General features: G+C 42.0%; 1 protein-coding gene across 21 annotated transcripts in view; it reads right to left on the reverse strand.

Moving 5' to 3' along the window:
* The window catches only part of LOC132111465 (ankyrin-3-like), a 103116-nt gene that overhangs the window by 34930 nt on the left and 47712 nt on the right, over nt 1-20474 (reverse strand). For all 21 annotated transcript variants that reach the window (XM_059518778.1, XM_059518790.1, XM_059518774.1 and 18 more), the window contains 14 exons: nt 19467-19565; nt 18292-18489; nt 17752-17850; nt 17499-17597; nt 16955-17053; nt 16600-16797; nt 16020-16118; nt 8683-8880; nt 8492-8590; nt 8253-8351; nt 8067-8165; nt 7673-7768; nt 7028-7100; nt 2547-2670 (listed from right to left, as the gene is read on the reverse strand). In XM_059518778.1, coding sequence (XP_059374761.1) covers nt 2547-2670; nt 7028-7100; nt 7673-7768; nt 8067-8165; nt 8253-8351; nt 8492-8590; nt 8683-8880; nt 16020-16118; nt 16600-16797; nt 16955-17053; nt 17499-17597; nt 17752-17850; nt 18292-18489; nt 19467-19565 — 1679 coding nt within the window. The remainder of the gene's footprint in view (nt 1-2546; nt 2671-7027; nt 7101-7672; nt 7769-8066; nt 8166-8252; nt 8352-8491; nt 8591-8682; nt 8881-16019; nt 16119-16599; nt 16798-16954; nt 17054-17498; nt 17598-17751; nt 17851-18291; nt 18490-19466; nt 19566-20474) is intronic.

Raw genomic sequence — 20474 nt, forward strand, 5'->3', positions numbered from 1 at the left:
AGTAGCACTATGTAAGAGCAAACAATGCCAGGCTGATGTTAACAAAACAAAAGAGGCAGAAAATATGAAGCTCTGTACGGAAGAAAATCATCCATTAGATATACAAACATCATCTAAACTCCTATAATAATTAATATTTCTAAACAAGAAATAAAAACTCATTTTCAGACATGAAACAGTGTGTCTTACCTTGGCTAAGCAGCTGGGGTACTGGGTATTTTGCAAATGACGTAATTATACCAATAATCTATAAAGCTAATTTGACTTACATTTGACTATTTAATGGCTCTTGTGCAAGCAAGTCGCAGTGTCAATATCCAAATGCTGCAAACATAAAGCTGATTATTCCCTCTGAGCTACACTAGAGTTCTGAGCACAAAATTTAAACGATCAATCCATCATCATAACTAATGGCGACTCAAGGTCTGCATCCATCACATCCCACCTTCACATTCACACAAACAGAATTCGTCACTCAGTGTTCCCTTCCCGGTAATGACGTAATTGTTTTCAGTCATTTATTCCCTGTCATCGAACTCTCTAACCACTGGCACACAAAAGCCAACTAATCAGAACTCACTGTCCCATACAACAACAGCAAATCAGGCACCATTGTGCCACATAATGCTTGAATGACAGGAATGGTACCTTTCCATCCTTGTGTCCCACCTCTCCCTCACCTGCTATATTCATCATCCATCAGCCACGATGAACAGATAATGACCTCTTAAATGAGAGAATGGGATGTACTTCAACACAAAACACCACAGATGTGCATCTTCTGCCCTAACTTACAATCATACCATAAGGAACTATAAGACGGTTTCAACGGCCACAACATAAACAAAAGTTACTGCGCATGCGCGCTTTTTTGGACCTAACTTAACTTCCGGTAGACTTCCAAATAGAATCAATAACAACAGCCAAGTCCCTCTAGAGTAGATATTTTTTGATAACAAACAAAATATGTTTGCCGCGTGGATCAGGTGGACTTAATGAAAATGCATATACATTCTTTGCCAGCAGGAGATGTTTTAAAGCATAGACATAAAGGGCGAGAAATAGAGGTTTCCCCAGTAACAGCTGTAAACAAAGCAGAGGTGGTACGCTCACACGCTGCTTTATCAGGCATATAACACGCAAGTCTTCCTTCAGAAATACAGCGATATAAAAACACCTGTGACTCGTTTTGATATTTAAACATATACATGTAAGGAATTATTATTATTAAACGTGCAGTACGTAACGTTACTCATGTTTATTCAGCGAAGCCTTTTTGAAAATCGATCAGTTTTAAAATTGTGGCGAGTCTCCAAAAATAAATAAATGTATGGGAAACACATCCCGCAGCACAACCACCTGACCCCAACTTCAGTGTACTCATCACCTTGACTTTAACTGCGTTTGTAGAAGGCACTGCAGCCAGACCGATATACACAACACAGACCGGAAGTTAACTTAGGTCCAGGCGCGTGCGCCCGATGAAACCGTCTATAAGGTACTGTTTTAAAAGAACATTGTTCCTTTAGGAGTACAACAGCATTTTACATTTTTCTGACAATTTCATACAAACATTTTGTGATCTGATCCAATTTGGCATATGATGATGATTACAAGGACATTGTGTTTGTTATGATGAAGATCCATTTGATCATGTTCCATTAACAATACATTAAGCCTGTAATTAGTCATCCAGGCATCTTTTATGCTTTCTAAAGAACTTACAGACATAATACTCTTTACAAAGTCTATTTACATGTTATATCTTCAATAAATCCTACATTAAATTTCATTAATTTTTCAGGTTGTGCATTGTACTGATATATCTGTTTCAACAACAACATCGTACTCTTTTGTTACTTTAAAAAAAGTATTTTATAAAAATATTTGATAAAAATCAGAGTTTGTAACCACCAATTACTGTTACAAATTCTGCAAAAGTTGTCCAGCCGTGGAAAGTAAGTTTTGGGTGAAGTGGGATTACTGCATAATGTATGCATGTATAATGAATACAATATTAATGTCTGCGCTAACAGTTTAAGAGGTGTTTTTCTGCTATTATTTGCATAACAATTTCTCATAGTTTTATCCTGTCATTTTAAAACACTTGTGTCAAGCACTCTTTAACTTGAATGACACACGGTGAGTTGAATCTGTGTAGTGGGAACAGTTTTTATTTGCAGTAAACAACAAGATATGAAGTTTGACAGCACTGAATGCACAATAAATCTGACCGAGATTTGAATCTCTCATTCCTCATCTGTTTCCAACCATATTTTTTTTCTTGAAGCATTATTACTAATGCAGACTAAAAGCCAATACACAAAGACAGTACTAACACTTTTAGTGAAGACCACCTGAACACAACATTCTAAATATAAATCATTCTAAATCTAATACATTCCATCTAAACACCTCCAAAAATCTATCTACTTGTGCCATATCAACTTCATATAAATTTGCTACTCATAGAGAAATAGCATAAGGAACAAACAGCTTCACAAAAAAGCAAGCATCCATACAGAAATGTAAATGACTGCTAATACCTGGCAGAGCGGGCTCCAATACTGAAACCCATGTACCCCTCCTGTGGCAAGGAGTCATCCCCTAACTCCCTCAGGTCCTGTGGCCGAAGATACTTCTCAGTCTCGCCGGTCATCGCATCTTCACCTGCAGGAATGAGACAGGCCAAAGGTTAGCTCACTTGAAGTTGAACTCGTAAACTTCAGAAATTAGCTCCCCCCACGTTGCTCTAATTAAATAAAATCCAAAGGGGCTTACAGTATACTTATTTCCAAGATAGTCCCGTTAGAGCAATCTGAAGTTAAGGGTCTTGTTCAAATGCATAATTGTAATAAATTGTAGTTCATTTCTTGTGGGATGAACCTACCAGTCCACACCGGCCTTCCTGCGTCACGCAAACATCCAGCTTGCAGCTTCTAGATTATTAATTGATGTCACATAACACCTGTTTTTTTTTTATCTGTCCCATCGTGAATAACAGATACTTAGGTGGCAATATTTCACAGACACGTAGAAGAAACATTCTGCTGCATCAGGACACCAGTGCATCCCCTGCTATGAAGCAAGTTTACATTACACCCCCAAAAGTTTCTTAAACCTGATTAAAAAAAAAAAAACAGCTACAACCAGCACAGGTTGGTTTTACTAGTCTCTCAGCATGGTCTGTTTGCCAGCTAAAACCAGGTTAGACCAGGGACCAGTTGCATAAACTGTTTAGACTAGTCTTAAAAAGTAAGGCACCTACTTTTTTCTCTTCGAGACTGGCCATAACTTTTTAATTAATTTATGTAACGGTAGTGTTCTTATTTGTACTGGAAAAGACTGATTACCCCATGGGAACTGCTAGCTGGTCAAGTTCTTAAGTCACCGTCTCAACATGGTTGATAAGTTTATGCAACTTGCCCCGGTACATTATCTTAGGCTGGCATTCATTAAGCTGTTTATAAAAGCAGGAAATAAATTAAATATTACAATAAAATAATATAAATCAATTTAATTGTAAGAAATTACGTTTTCAAATAAAACTTTCACAAATATGACAGCCTGTATCTGATTTTATTGTTTAATGAGAACACATAAACAGTTTGAATCAATCTAAAACGGTTTGCTGGTCCGTTGACTAGTTTTAAGTGGGGTTTGGGCACTTTTCAGATGGTCAGATAAGCTTGACAAAACATTTTTGATGTTCGTTTCCGTCGTACTCAACAAATATGTTGTTATATTCAAAACCACGACCCCAAAACCGTCACTTCTAAGTTCTACAGCTAGCTAAATCATTATAAAAAGCAATAGCTGTGTCTAGCTGTCCACCTAACGTTAGACATTCAACGCCGTTTAGGTATAGCTCTCAAGGTTTTGGACAGTCGTTATATTTGTAAGACAAAATGAAGTCTAGGTAGGCAACTCTCGAGGATATGAAGCACAGCCATAGACTGTATAAAAATAGAGCACAGCCAACATCTTTAACGCGACTCTTGCTCGTCCTCTCTCTCCGTGCTGCAGCCCCTCCCCTCCCGCTACTGAACTCCTCAGTTTCCTTAACCGGCTCGCTAATACCGTCCTACTCCCGTACCGAATCAACGACTTAATGACAACGAACAGTCATGACACATGACTGTGTAAAAAAAATGGGACTGTATTTGACGTCATTCTGAGTTTTAAAACTGTATGTTTAAATATGATATCCAAGCAGCATCCAGCCGTTGAACATTGAACACGTTATGCAGCAGAGCCACAAACACCGCAGTATTCTGACACACCGACAGTCCGTTGACTCACATAAAAGAGCTGCCATATCCCACTCCGATACAGATATATCCGTTATTAGCGTATTCCTCCGATTGTCGGATCAGTTCTCAATGAAGCCTGTAAGTTATCCTTCGAGTAAAAGACTGATGATGAGGACTCAATTCGGGTTGGTCATGTGAGAGTGGATCGTCCCGAGTCGACCAGAACTCTCGAGGATGTGCGAGATTTACATCCGTTCATTCGCCCGGTAAAAGTTCAATCACAAAGCAACCTGGGTCAGGAGAAGGAGGATCTACCAAAGCTGCGTTGTTCTCATATGTAAGAGGAGCTCTGCTGCTCTCTATGCGCGTGCGCGCGCACACGAATACTCAACACGCGCGCGCAGAAACAGACCAGTGTGTGTGTGTTGCTAAAGATTTTGCAGGTCTAGCATCAAGTGCAAGGTGGTAATAAGACACCAAGTACTGGCAACAGTTCTCTCAAGAGAATTAAGGGAAACAGTGCCAGCACTCTAACGTGTGTGCGTGGGTTTGGCTGTAGCTTACTTCTGAGGGTCTGTCCTCACAAAAGTAAAGAAACCTGTTGAAAACTGACTTTTTGAAGTGGTCTTCACTGTTCACATCACTAATATATCGTCATCATAAGTTTGTGTATATGAAAGGTTTTTTTTATCAGCTAATGTAAAGGTCTCCTGTGTCACTGCGTGTAGAACATTCATGAAACTCATTACAAAGTGCTAAAGAACATTACATAACAGTAAGAAAGTTCACCCTTTCCTCTCAATTAGCCTACTATCCCTATAGTGCAGGCACGCAACATCTCCTTTTAACCATGTGTGTAATTTGCTGAACTAGGCCTTGTGCTCTTGAGCACATGTGGGAAGCATCAGGCTTTGCTATTAAATACATGAAATATCCATATTATGATACTAAACTGACCTACACTGTGATAAAATAATGAAAACAGCTTAATAAAGAGTTTAAATAAAGGGTTCCCACAGACTCAAAAAATGTCAGGGAATTTAAAAAATGTGATTTCCAGGTCTGGAATAGTCATGTAAAAACAAAGTAAAAAAAAAAAAACACACACACACAGACAATTAAACACACACACACACTAACACACACACACACACACACACACATTTAACAATAATAAATAATAGGTTATCTATAGTCAATAAATATGAATGGCAATAACATTATATCGACAATTTAAAAAGCTAAGCTTTTGAATAACAATAATGATTTTATTTAAAAGTTATTTAAAAATTACTAATTAGTTCATAAAACTCAACTAAGACTAAAACTGAAATAAAGATAAATAGTAATATTTTAAAACAACTAAAGCTAATAAACCAACAAAAAAATTATCTAAAATTAAAATAAATAAAAGCTTATTCAAAATATTAATAAAAACTATAATATATAGCCTAAATAATAATAAAATAACACTAGTTAGAAAATGTTGGAACCCTGTACATGTAATCATCTTAATTAAAATCTACAAATTAGGTTTTAGGGTATGGCAAATATAATAATAAGCCTATATTTAAAAAAAAATTGACGTTAGTAGTCAGTCTCACTCTCCACCATAATTTGACAACAATCAGATGTGTATGAGTTAAAAATCAGATTGGGGATTAAAGATGAAGAGTTCATTGCTTCTGACAGACTTAAGACCTACATGCACAGCTTAATGGGATTGCAAAGATAACTTACAGGATAACCTATGGATCTATCATCTGCTGCTACACGCACATAAAGTACATGCACTAATGCACACTTTACTTCTCATCATACTGCTAAGACAGCAGTTTCAACATCCTACTTCTGCATTTTACTGCTTTATTATATTTGAAGATTGTTTCTCTATCCCTCTCTATTCTGCATCTCTCTCTCGCTCTCCGATAGAGGGTTGACACCTGTGGGCCAAGTCAGTGTCACCTGCAGGATTGTGAGCAGATCTGCTGACACACATGGTAACCGTATACTCTCATCTCTCCTCGTTACCATGGAGAGGGGTGCAATGAGGGACATTAAGCTCATGAATCTTTCATCATTGCACCAGGAGACAAGAGAGAGTTTGGCATCATAGACAACACGTGGAGTGTTTTCTTCTCATCCTGACACACTGCACGTCAACTTCACTGTATCTCAGGCAACTGTATGAGTTGGGCATCTGTTATTGTGTTTCTGTGTGTGAGCATTTATAAATATGTGTTTATAACTATGAAAAAAACTGTGTGTCTAGTTAGCATACACAGGAATTCACAGCAATCACACTCTGTTTATGTGCATACAGACAAAACACAGTGCACTGCAAAGCCAGACGAGAGAAACGCATCTAAGCTGAGTGAGTGTGTGCGTGAAACAAGGGATGATTAAAAAAGGGAGAAAAAACAGAACTGCAGAAGTGTGTACCTCCTTCCCCATCAGCCTGAGCTTCATGATATTTCACAGCTGTCAAACATACAGTACACAGCAATTGGTTAAATGTACACTCTCTGTCTCTCTCTCTCTCTCACACACACACACATACAGAATAATGAAGGCACATAGTGTTAGGCCAGCGATCATGGTGCAAGCTAGTGGGGAAGCTATCCAAAACTCAGTGTGCAAAGAGTCACAGCGGAGAGTCCTGTAAAGAGTTCTTCACAGTATAAACCAATATAGTTCACAAGGAAAGAGTGAAACTGTGTGTGTGAGACTGTGTGTGAGTGATTGATTTTAGATCAGCACTTAATCAGCTTTACCTTCATCATCAGACATGTCAAGGAACTCATTCATGGTCTCAGGGACATTGATCTTGTGTTTCTCGGTTGTAGGCTGGTCAAAAACATAAAACATGCAAAATATTAGTTAGAGATACTGTATATATATATATATATATATATATATATTATTTTAAATGTTACAATTGAATTTACACATCACAACATTATAACATAAAGTATGAAATATTCATACACAGATGTACTAAAGATAACAACACTGTTTTTAAAGATTAACTCTAAGTGAGTGTTACAAGATGGCAAAGGTAATCTAAATAGAAAAATATATAAAAGAAATGAGCATAAATTATTAAATATCCAATATTGGTTAAAAACAGTTTTTCCAATAGTCTATTTAAAGTGTAATAAAAAATTTTTAATAAAATAAACAGTACATGGTTTACAGTTTTTAAACTGAAAATATAAAATTATGTAGGAATTAGATTCTTTGCTCAGAAGTGATTAGCATGATGTGGCTGGTTGGTGTGCATTTGATTCAGAATGCAAATTGCCTTAAAAAACAAATAGCCTGGTATTAATTTATCTGGTTATTGTGGACATTGTTGGTAGAGAATGTCGAGGGAAGTAGGTCATGACGCAGATGGTGGGGCAGGTTGAGTATATTACCGTGGCAGTGAGGTTTTCATTTGTAACTCCTCTCAGCATGTCCACTACGGAGATGTACCCCAGTCGGCGAGCGATGGAGAGAGCTGTGTTCCCATTCTGCCACACACAAACACACACAAATAAAATTATTTTACGTCTGTATATGAGGCATTTCATATGTAATATTATAATATACGTACATAACATGCTTAATGTAGGTATTATAAGTATAAAAGAGTGAGATGTGTGTTTATGTCAAAGGTACACAAAGGTATCACTTCTATCACAAAAAAAAACCTCACACTTTTGAATGGTTATGTATGAGTGTATATGTGAGTGTGCTACAGTACATTGTGGACCAAGGTTGAAAGCTTGCTGAGGGAAGCAGTTATTCCCAGCATGCCTCAGTACTTACCACTGTGAGCTCATTGGGTGAAGCTCCATACTGAAGCAGCATATTAATGATGTGGGTGTGGCCTTGCTGTGCTGCTTGATGAAGAGGTGTGTAACCGTTCTATGCACAGAATGACAGAGTCAGTTTACATGCAGAACAAGGTAATATCTATATCTAAAAGTCTTTACAAGTGACAAAAAGAATCACCTTTGTTTTGGCATTAGGCTTGGCCTGATTCTCTAACAGGAAGTTGGCTATCTTCATGGTACCATAGTGACATGCCACATGCAACGGCGTGTAACCACTCTATCAGGAGAATATGAAAGACGAGAATATCAGACTCTGATACAGACATGCAGTACAGTCCACAATGAGCCTCTCAATGTATCAGTCTGATTGTGGTGGTTATGTAATCAATGGAAACACCACAAGACCTAAACCCTGACCTTGGTTTGAGCGTCAATTTCTGCTCCATGGTTCAACAGCACTTCAGCAACACCTGCCCTGTCATCCTGTGCAGCCAGGTGCAGCGGTGTGAGACCGATCTGTTTATAAACACACACAGCGAGTCAAATTAATACGTATTCTCAACCGTGTGCTTTGTGCACGTGTAATAAGCATATGTAAGTATGTTTACCTTATTGCCCATATTAACATTAGCCTGTTTGGTAAGAAGCAAGGACACAATGTCTACACTGCCCTCCTGTGCAGCGAGGTGGAGGGGGCTGATGCCCTGACGGGTCATTGTGTTACAGTCCGCCCCATATTCCAACAACGTTGTCCCAATCTCCAACTGATTCTTCTTAGCTGCAATATGGAGTGGTGTGTAGCCATTCTAAAGAGAATGAGAAAAACAAGATGCAAAGATACAGACATTTTAAAATAGAAAGACTATAGAGGCATGCAATCATCTATTCTTGTTTTTTTTTTCCCTAGTAATTTTCTTGATTACACAAACCAATCAGGATTTCTCAAATTTGGCGAAAAAGAGACTGTAAGAAGTAACCAAGTTATTAATTCGCCCCCAAATTCCAAGCCTGTTACCATGTTGACTACTTTAACATTACTCTAGATACCCCAACTCTGGGAAAATGCAAGCCATGAAATCATACAATTAATCTTTTTTTTTTTTGTATTAACCATAAAATATCTAAAAATGCTAAAAACAAGATAAATTTACCTATACTTTTTTCTTTGAGCAGTAATCAAACATGCAAATGGTGATGGAAAAAAATATAAAATTGAAGGAAAAATTATATTTCAATGCTTTTGCATTTTCTCTACATAATTCGATCTAAATAAAGGCAAAATCGTTGGGGAAAACGCCTCAAGGTTACGTATGTAACCCTAGTTCCTTGAAGGAACGAGACGCTGCGTCTAGCGCTTTGGGGAACGTCCCTGACGAGACCGACTCTGAATATCGTGTGCAATCCGTCCATCGGAAAGGCGTGACGTCACGGGCGGGGTGACGTAGCGACCAGGAAGCTATAAAAGCACGTGCCGGGCAGCTGGCCTCAGCTTCGAGTAGGGAAGCAAGCGCCGGCAGGGGTGCCGGGAGTATGGCTTTGCGACGCAGCGTCTCGTTCCTTCAAGGAACTAGGGTTACATACGTAACCTTGAGGCGTTCCTTTTCAGGAACTCGAGCTGCGTCTAGCGCTTTGGGGAACGATGTGCCAACGCTGCCAGACTTCCAAATCCCTGCCTAGTGTGTATCCGAAGAGCACAGCTAAGACGAGAGAACAGAAGAGCCCGGCGTGGCTCGCATGTCAAGATTGTAAAATCGGACAAATGTGGAGGGCGTGGACCACCCCGCAGCGTTGCAGATGTCCAATAGGGACACACCTGCTGAGAAGGCCTTGGAGGCCGCCATACCCCGAGTAGAGTGAGCCTTGGCCCCCAAAGGAGGGGGAAGACCAGAGGACTCATAGGAGACGTTGATAGCCTCGACTATCCAACGACTAAGGGTCTGCTTGGTGGCAGGAGAACCCTTATTAGTTGGACCGTAGCAAACAAGCAGTTGGTCGGATTTTGTCCACAGGGCAGCTCTGTGGACGTATGCGTCCAGTGCTCGCACTGGACACATACAGTTTAGCTTATCTTGGTCTGGCTCCCGAAAGGGAGGAGGACAGAAGGCCTGCAGTACGATAGGTTGTGGTGTGACAGAGGGAACCTTCGGAACATAACCCGCTCGAGGGTGTAAGAATGCTTTGGCCATACCAGGGGCAAAGTCTAGGTAGGTAGGGGCCACCGAGAGGGCCTGGAGATCTCCAACTCTCTTTAGAGAGGTGATTGCCAGTAACAGGGCAGTTTTAATTGTTAGATGTCTGTCTGAGATGTCTTGAATTGGCTCGAATGGAGCTTTACAAAGAGCCTCTAGCACCACAACCAAATCCCAGGGGGGAACACGGGACCGTACTGGAGGTCTCAGCCTCAGTGCACCTCGGAGGAAACGTGTAACTAGGGGGTGTCTACCCACTGACTGATCATTGAAAGGGACATGGAAAGCAGCTATGGCCGCCACGTAAACCTTTAAGGTGGAGTGGGATAACCCCGCAGAGAGCCTGGCTTGTAAAAACTCCAGAACTGTACCAACTGGGCAGTTTGCTGGGTCAAGCTGGCGGACTCTGCACCATGAAGTGAAGAGTTTCCACTTCAGGGCGTACAGTTTCCTCGTAGCGGGAGCTCTGGATTGGAGTAGGGTCTCAACAACCTCGGTTGAGAGACCGGCTGCTAACAGTTGTGCCCCCTCAGGGGCCACACCCACAGCTTCCACAACTCCGGGCGAGGGTGAATTATCATGCCCTGCGCCTGTGAGAGTAGGTCTGTCCTGATCGGTATCTCCCACGGAGAGCCGTCGAGGAGCGAGACTAGATCTGAGAACCATGGTCGGCCCGGCCAGAACGGGGCTACTAATAACAGACGGACCCCGTCCTGGCGTACTCTCGCCAGAACTCCCGGGAGCAGAGCGATAGGGGGAAAAGCATACAGACGAAGCCTCGGCAAGGTCTGTACCATAGCGTCCAGTCCCAGAAGAGCTGGATGAACTAGAGAGAACCAGAGGGGACATTGCGATGTCTCCTGAGTCGCAAAGAGGTCCACCTGGGCTGTGCCAAATACTCTCCATATCTGCTTCACCACCTCGGGGTGAAGCATCCATTCCCTGGGCCTCGGCCCCTGCCTCGACAGTATGTCTGCTCCCACATTCAACCTCCCAGGAATATACACTGCTCTGATCGAGAGGAGTTTGCCCTGGGACCACAGAAGGATCTGGTGTGCCAGCTTGTACAAGGGGCGTGAACGCAGACCCCCCTGGTGATTGATATAAGAGACCACTGATGTGTTGTCGGTGCGCACCAACACATGGTGACCTCTCAGGTCTGGGAGGAAATATTTCAATGCTCGATAGACTGCTAGCATCTCTAGGCAATTGATGTGCCATGTCAGATGGCGATCGCTCCACAGACCGCGGGCAGGGTGGCCACTCATGACCGCACCCCAACCGGTGAGGGACGCGTCTGTCGCTAGCGTTACACGGCGACAAGGAGCTCCCAGCACCGTGCCCTAATTCAAGAACCAAGGTTTCTTCCACATGTCTAAGGCACGAAGGCACCGCCGCGTGACCTTGATAACTCGAAGTGGATTTCCCCTCGGGGAAAAGCCCTTGGACTTGAGCCACCACTGTAGGGGTCTCATGTACAGCAGGCCAAAAGGTATCACGTTGGACGCAGCTGCCATCAGCCCTAACAATCTCTGGAATTGTTTGACAGTGAGTGACTGGCCTTCTTTGACTCTCTCGACTGATGTGAGGATCGACTCGATCCGAGCAGGAGACAAGCGTGCCTGCATCGTGGTCGAATTCCACACTACGCCTAGATAGGTGGTTCTCTGAACTGGAGAAAGTACACTCTTCTTGGCGTTTAGTCTCAAACCCAGCTCCCCCATGTGTGCGAGAACGACATCTCGATGTCGAACCGCCATCTGCTCTGATTGAGCTAGAATCAACCAATCGTCGATATAATTTAGAATGCGGATGCCCTGCATACGGAGGGATACCAGAGCCGCATCTACACATTTCGTGAACGTGCGGGGTGAGAGTGCGAGGCCAAAGGGAAGTACTCGATATTGATAAGCTTTGCCCCCGAAAGCGAACCTCAGAAACCTCCTGTGTTGTGGAAGGATGGATATGTGGAAGTATGCGTCTTTGAGATCTATTGTGACAAAACAGTCCTCGGATCTGATTTGAGCTACCACCTGATTGACAGTGAGCATTTTGAACTTCAGTGGCATAACTGAGCGGTTCAGGAGACGTAAGTCTAAGATCGGACGCAACCCCCCATCCTTCTTTGGAACTATGAAATACCGGCTGTAGAATCCGGATTCCCTGTCTAGAGGAGGGACCACCTCGATGGCCCCCTTCCTTAATAGGGTATTCACTTCTTGTTCCATAACCAGAGCCTGCTGGGGGCCGACCACAGTCGGTGTAACCCCGTTGAACTTCGGTGGTGGATGACCGAACTGAATGCAATAGCCTCTTTCTATTGTACGCAGGACCCACTGAGATACATTTGGCAGTAGCTTCCACGCTGCTAAATAATCTACTAAGGGAATCAGTCTCTCGAGACTGACCTCTGGTGTAAGAGGCCCCCGAAGGGGCGGCGAGCATCCCAGCTCCGCTGCGCTCACGGGCGAAAATAACTGGGAGTAGCGCTCGCTGGAGGCCGCTGCACCCTGAAACTCTGGCAGGGTTGGCAGGCCGACCTCCTGAGGGCACTGAGGTGAGGCGGGCACCGTATAATGAGGTGGACCGCGCTCTACCCCAGCAGGGGCTGCCCTCTGGATCCTGGCGTCAGGATCTTTCCGTCGAGGACTTCCGGGCTTCAATGACAGATCTTAAATCGGCTTTCGCCCTAGAAGCCCCCGACTCAGAGCGTCGCTGGGGCCCTCGGTCCCGACGTGGGGGAGCACGAGCGGCGACACTCTGTTTCTGTACTTCCCGGTATGAGGAGCCGGTATGTGGCGTGGTCATCTCCCGCCCAGATGCACCACGAGAGCGACGAGGGAGGATACTCTGGAACGCCGCCGCCTGTTTGCGTGCCTCCTGGAACCTGTCGACGACAGTGTTGACTGTGTTGCCAAACAGGCCCGAGGCTTGTAGCGGGGCGTCCAGGAGGCAGACCCTGTCTCTTTCCTTTATCTCTGACAGGGTCAGCCACAAATGCCTCTCCGCGGCCACTAAGGCTGCCATAGACCGCCCAATTGCGCGAGCGGTCTCTTTAGTGGCGCGGAGGGAGAGATCAGCGGTCTTTCTGAGTTCTTCTATATCCCCAGACTTAATCCCCTCCCCCTCATCGACATCTCTCAGCAGGTCAGCCTGATAAGCTTGAAGGACTGCCATAGTGTGAAGGCAAGCCCCAGCCTGACCTGCTGCCACATAACCTTTGCCCACTAGCGATGATGTAACTCGAAGAGGCTTAGTGGGCAATGTCGGAGCCTTAAGAGACGATGCCGAACCGGGCGACAGATAGCCCGCGAGCGTCTGTTCGACCCGTGGCATCGCTCTATAACCCCGCTCTCCAAGCCCCATCACGTTGCCATAATATAGTGAATCGGGGCCGAAGAGGCGGGTTGAATAAGGGTGGTTCCACGATCTCGACAACTCATCGTGGAGATCGGGAAAATATGGAAGGCTCCGACGTGGAGGTGGTTGCCTCGGCCGCAGAAAGCGTTCGTCTAGCTTGCTTCTCTGCGGCTCGGTTTGTTTTTCAGCAGGCCATTCGATTTTTAATTTATCTACTGCTCGCGTAACCACCTCCAACAGCTCCTCATACTGGGGCGACAGGGGTGGCGAATCCCCAGCAACCGACTCCACATCGACCTCCTCGGAGGAAGAGAGGTGAAGAGTTGATCCCTCACCCTGGGGGGAAGAAACCGACGAGCGTGCTTCCGAACCCAGGGTTTGGGCGCCGGATCTGGCAGATAAGGAAGGAGATAAGGACTGGCCCGTCTCCATTCCCTCTGACAGATCCACCTGCGATCCCCACGAGTGCAGCAGCCGCTCTGCCTCGGCAGAAGCGGGGCCAGCACCGCGAGGAACGCTGGTGAAGGCTCCCTCCTCGAAGAGAGCCCTCCGGGATCGAAGCGTCCGCATTGGCAATCGCTCGCAATGCGGACAGTCGGCCCCCTCGAGAGCCGACTCAGCGTGCTTCGATCCCAGGCAAGCCACGCACAGACTGTGTGTATCCCCGCTCGTAATGTAGCGAGGACAGGGAGGAACACACAATCTATAACGTGGCTTGGAATCGCCCTTCATATGTTTGGTCTTTTGCTTTAGTTTTGGCATATTGAGCTGTTTTAGCGATCTTTTAATGGCTAAGGGACAGACAACAATAAATAGGACCAACGGGACAGACTTTTGACATGCACACACAGAGCGCTTGCTGACAGACGCGAAGCTGAGGCCAGCTGCACGGCACGTGCTTTTATAGCTTCCTGGTCGCTACGTCACCCCGCCCGTGACGTCACGCCTTTCCGATGGACGGATTGCACACGATATTCAGAGTCGGTCTCGTCAGGGACGTTCCCCAAAGCGCTAGACGCAGCTCGAGTTCCTGAAAAGGAACATATTTTAAAAAGAATACACAACTTTTGCAAACTAATGCAAAAGCATTGCAAAATAAATATTTTTCTCCAATCAAATGAAAATTTTGTTTCTCAGGTAAAATTGTCTAGTTTTTTTTATATATAATTTTAGCATTACATCACTTGCTCACCTTTAGATCCTCTGCAGTGAATGGGTGCCGTCAGAATCAGAGTCCAAACAGCTGATAAAACATCACAATAATCCTCAAGCAATTCAAATGACTCCAGTTCATTTAATGTCTTGTTAAGTAAAAAAAAGCTGTATGTTTGTTAAGTAACAAATCTATCAAGACATTTTAACTTGAGACCGTCACTTCTAGTCAAATTATAATCCATATTAACTCATGTTAACCATAAGCAATGGTTTGCAGTTAAAATATGCCTTGACATAAAGACATAAAGCAACACAACATGAAGCTTTTCGCATCACAAGACATTAATTGACAGGCTGGAGTTGTGTGTATTACTGTGATGTTTTTTTCAGGTGTTTTGCCTCTCATTCTGATGGCACCCATTTACTGCAGAGGATCCATTGGTGAGCAAGTCAGGTAAAGCAAAATTTCTCCAAATATTTTCCAACGAAACAAACTCATCTACATCTTGGATTGCCTGAGAGTAAGTATATTTTTAGCAAAAAAAAAAAAATCCTTTTTGGGTAATGTACTCATTTAAGCTCTGTCATATTCTCTTATCTGTATTGTTGTACTTATTAAAAAGCTTAATCTATGTCAAGGAAACCAAACCCCTAATGGCAGCACAGCTGACTTGACACACAGGAAAATCAGCAAAACTTGTCAGCTCTGTGAGTCTCTCAATAAAGCTAGTAATAGACAGTCATACTTTGTAGTGCAAGATTAGTGAGAAGGAACCATTTGAAGAAAGGTTGACACAGATTTACATATGAAGACAAATGAAGGCCCTGTACTAAATGAAACCCCTTGGCCTTAGTGGTCTAAGGTGTCATGGTTTGGCTGGTTAGCTTGACCCAGTTAGCCCTTGCAGGTCGATGTTGTAATTAAACCATCTGTCTACAAAAATCAGGTTTCTTCATTGAAGGCTATTTAAAAATAACCATGTTCTCTGACCATTTTTTTGTAAGTAGCTTAACACATTTAATTTCATTATAGTAAATGTTTTACCAATTCCCTATTTGGGATTTCCCATCGTAATAACTAATGGGACATGCCATGAACAAGTACAGGTGAAGTCCAGATCACCATTTGGGACAGGACCAAGATTGTGTTGTGCAAACAAATGTAAACTACCATGCATATATGGGTATATTTGTAGATGTTGTTGTGTGCACAATGTTGTATGATGCATTTGTTCACCAACCTTTCCTGCTGCATCCGGCGCAGCTTTTTTCTGCAGCAGAAGATTGGCCACTTTCAACTGCCCATACTTTGCAGCCACATGCAGGGGAGTGAACCCTTTCTGTGGATGTATATACAGGAACAAAAGGAGAGAACACAAAAAGGATAAAAAAATATTAAAAGTTTTGCTATTTTCATTGTGACAGAGTCAGCTTAAAGTATAAAGAACGATGTACAAAAAACACACATAGTGGGGTCCAGAAAATGTTTTTGACAGAAGTCTCTAATGTTCACTTTGTCTTTTTATTTATTTAATAAAAAAAACAAAAAAACGTCATTACTTCAGTCTTCAGTGTCACATGATCCTTCAGAAATCATTATAATATGCTTATTTGGTGCTCAAAAACATTTAGTGTTATTATCAGTGCTGAAAACTGTAAAAATTTTAACAGTTTTTAATGCATTTTTCCTAAAGTCCTAAAACTTTGATAGCATCCACATTTAAATTTGATTTTAAATTCCAAATGCTCACTGTGGTCTCAGACTTATGAGCCCCTCTGTATGTGGTCACACAGAACAAACACACACTCACACACACACACCTTAGTTGCTGCAGAGAGGGATGTTCCCTGCTCCAGCAGGAGAGCTGCTATCTCCTGATGACCCTCACGGGCGGCGAGGTGGAGAGGGGTGTAGCCAGAAGTGGTGGCAGCATTGGGTAACGCCCCCTTCTGCAGCAACTGCTGCACAATGTCCACTTTTCCCAGACGACTAGCTATATGCAGCGCTGTTTGGTCATCCTAAAAATTGTCATTATGGAAATAGAGAGTGAAAGAAAGAGACAGTGATGAGAGGCCAATCTGAAAAGCTCATTTATCATCTGTCATGTTCTAATTATGTGTGTGGTGGGATGTGGACAGTGATTAATTCAAAAGTGATCTAAAGTGTTTGTCCCACCTTTGCTTTGATGTCCACTTTAGCACCATTCTGTAGCAGGTATCTGACAACATCAATCTGGCCGGCCCTTGCTGCCATGTGCAATGCTGTTTCACCTCTCTACAACACAACATTTGATGAAGTGCGTGTGAGTTGTAAGCTTTAATATATTAATACAAAAATGAATTGTAATAATTGGGTCATGGAGTATTTTTAAAAAAACTAAAATGAACCAAAACGTTAAATTAAATGTAAAAAAAAAATCATTCATCAATCATTCATCATTTGTTGTGTTTTTTCATGCTTGACAAAATGAATCAAACAAAATATGTCCACCCAGTCACATCATTTTTTCATTTTGTGTTTTTTCTATGTTTTCTATAATACATCATTTTATTTATTTACATAATATAATTTGTGTTCATTTAGCTTGAAGTTGCACATATATTGACAAATTAATAAATTCCATGTCTGACAGAATGTTTAAAATGACAGAAATGCATTTTATAAAGTTTCACAGAATGTCTCGCAGTACAAATAATGTCTCTTTGAACAGAAAACGTACCACATTGGTGGTGTTGGGTGAGGCTCCATGATGCGTGAGGTGTTTTACTATGTTCTCATGACCCATAAATGCAGCCACATGGATGGGTGTCAACCCCGACTAAAACAACCAAACAAAACACAAACATACTCTGAAACAAACAGAAAATTGCTTGTGCTATTACATTTCTGAAGCATATAAACTAAATCTGTAAACATTATACTCCATTCAAAACTTTTGTGGTACAATATCATATTTCATATTTCTCTTGTACCTCGGTGACTGCCTGCAGTGATGCCCCATGTTTCAGTAGCAGTTCCATCACCTTCATTCGGTTCTTCTTACAGGCAATATGAAGAGGAGTGAAACCGTTCTGTTGATGTAGACACAAACATGCTCTTCTTGACTGAGATGCGACCACACCCACCTTTACCAGAGGTGAGTAACCACAAAAACCTTCCTCTGGTTGAATAAACCAACGGTTTTCAGTAAAAAAAACATGTGCATGCCACTGTTCAAATGAACTGTTTTAAACTTTACATCAAGTTATTTCTGAGGTTCAGGTTTATTTTTAAACTGTCCTGAGAACGTCTAAGTATTACTATGGCAACATGTTCGCATTTTGTCATCCTCCCTGCCACAACTGTGCTTTTGTCTTTGTAAAGCGAGAGATTAACATTCATACAGCTGCAACTGTTAAAAGAGGAAAATGAACCTATTCACCCCACAAAAGAAATGCAGAGAGAAAGGAAACAGTGTGAGGGTATTTTCTGAGTTTGAATGTGCATTGCCCTCTTTTTCTCTCTGCTCTCACCAGGGCTTTAGCGTTAGGGTTGGCCTTCTTATCTACGATGACTTTGGCCACTTTGAAATGTCCGCAGTGAGCAGCCACATGCAGTGCCGTCAGGTAGTCGTTGGTGACATCATCCACGGGAGCATTGTGCTGAAGGAGCAGCTGGACACAGTTCAGGTGATCCCCTTGGGTCGCCATGTGCAGCGGAGACAGACCGTTCTATACCAAACCAAAAAATAGCATTGGACATTTAATAAGATTAATGGTAACAGATAGTGGTTAATCAATATGGATTTTTAAGATAGAAAACAAAATAAATAGGTAAATAAAAATGTCCCCTGCTGCAACTAAATTTAAATTTAAGAAAATTAAATTTAAATTTTAAACAAATTATTTGAAAAATGAAATAAATTGCTTTAGCACCTTATCTTAGCTTATCTGAAAAATCACTTTCTCAAATAAAGACCAGTAAATGCTATTTTTACAATACACAGTAAATATGACATGAAGATGCTGGCATTGTCAAAATAAAAGCTTCCAACACTCATCGGCCGAAAAAGAAAATAATGATCACACATGAAGATATTTAGAAAATGACCAATATTGATCAATATATGAGCCTTGGCAATACATCAGTTGAATACTTGTGATCGATTAAAATAAAATTGCTGTCACATTAATGAATTTTGGTGAGCAAAAAATGATCCATTGTATATTATCAATAGTGTAGTGATGAATAAAGCACCTCTCGCACAGAAGTCACTTTCAAACCAAACAACTGTTTGTTGCTCATGCTGCAAATTGACTTGACCAACTCCTTGGGGAAATCTTTTATTCTCACATGAAATTCAGTTCAATTGAAATTACTGGATTGGCTTGTGAAAATTCATCAAACAATAGTAAATGTGACCACACATTAAAAATTAAAATAATTTTTAGGGTCTTGTAATCCCTATATAAGAAAATTGCTTTGGCACCTTAAGACACAATCTAAAATCAGTGAAATATCAGTTTCCTGCAGTCAGGAGAAAAGTGCCTGATGAACATGTCGCTTCTGTAGAAATAATGACCACATGGGGGCAGTCTTAGGCATGCGCAGAAATGATGGGAACATTGAAGATCAAACATACAGGTACTCACACACACACATGAAAGGGGCAGAATTATTCTTGGGGTCAGAAAAGCAGTGGTCTTACTTTGGTCTTAGACAAGATGGGCGCTCCCCTGTCCAGCAGCATCTCAACAACCTGCTCATGTCCACTGCGTGCGCCGCAGTGCAGAGGGGTTAAACCATCCTATACACACACACAGACACACACACGGACAAGCAAACACAAAGATAAAATGTTATATAATATTAAAAAGTATTCTCTGAGATCATACGCTTCAGAACAGCTGATACCACAGACAAACCTCAGCACCTCCAGATGCTCCAATGACACTGCATGCTGACCTGTTTGATATTTCTTGCAAAGCTATTCACTTTATGCAGTATTATATATTGCAGTTTATACTTCTTTGGATCTTTACTGAAAGTTACCTTTATCAATGTGCCTATTCTGAAGACTTGACACACACACACACACACACACACACACACACACACACAGTTGGGGGTTCAGTGCCTTGCTCAAGGGTCTCACCTCAGTTGTAGTATTGAAGGTGGAAGACAGATGTACATTCACTCCCCCCACCTATAATTCCTGCTAGTACCTAGACTCAAACCCACAACCTTTGGGTTGCAAGTCAGACTCTCTAGACATTAGGCCATTGTGTGCCCTTATATTAAACTAAGAGTAAACAACTATATATATAGGAACATCCTAAAATGCCACCTGACAATTACCTTAAATTGAAGCACACTGAAGCACAGATTCATTTTAGCAACTCTCTTCTTGTTATTCCTACACAAATAGTTTTTTCCACTGCCATATTTGTATATTCAAAAGTTCAAAAGTTTGGGGTGTGAGAGATATATTTATTAAATAAATCTTGCACAAGATCTTGCATAAAAATGTTTGCACAATAATATTAAGCAGCACTGTTTTAAACTTTGATAATGATAACAAATGTTTCTTGAGCACCAAATCAGCATATTTGAATAATATCTGAAGGATCCTGTGACACCGATGATTTGAGGCTGCTGAAAATTTAGCTTTGCCATTACAGAAATAATATACATATATATTATATATTAAAATAGA

This window comes from Carassius carassius, chromosome 31, assembly GCF_963082965.1.
Source record: "Carassius carassius chromosome 31, fCarCar2.1, whole genome shotgun sequence".
Lineage (NCBI taxonomy): Eukaryota > Metazoa > Chordata > Actinopteri > Cypriniformes > Cyprinidae > Carassius > Carassius carassius.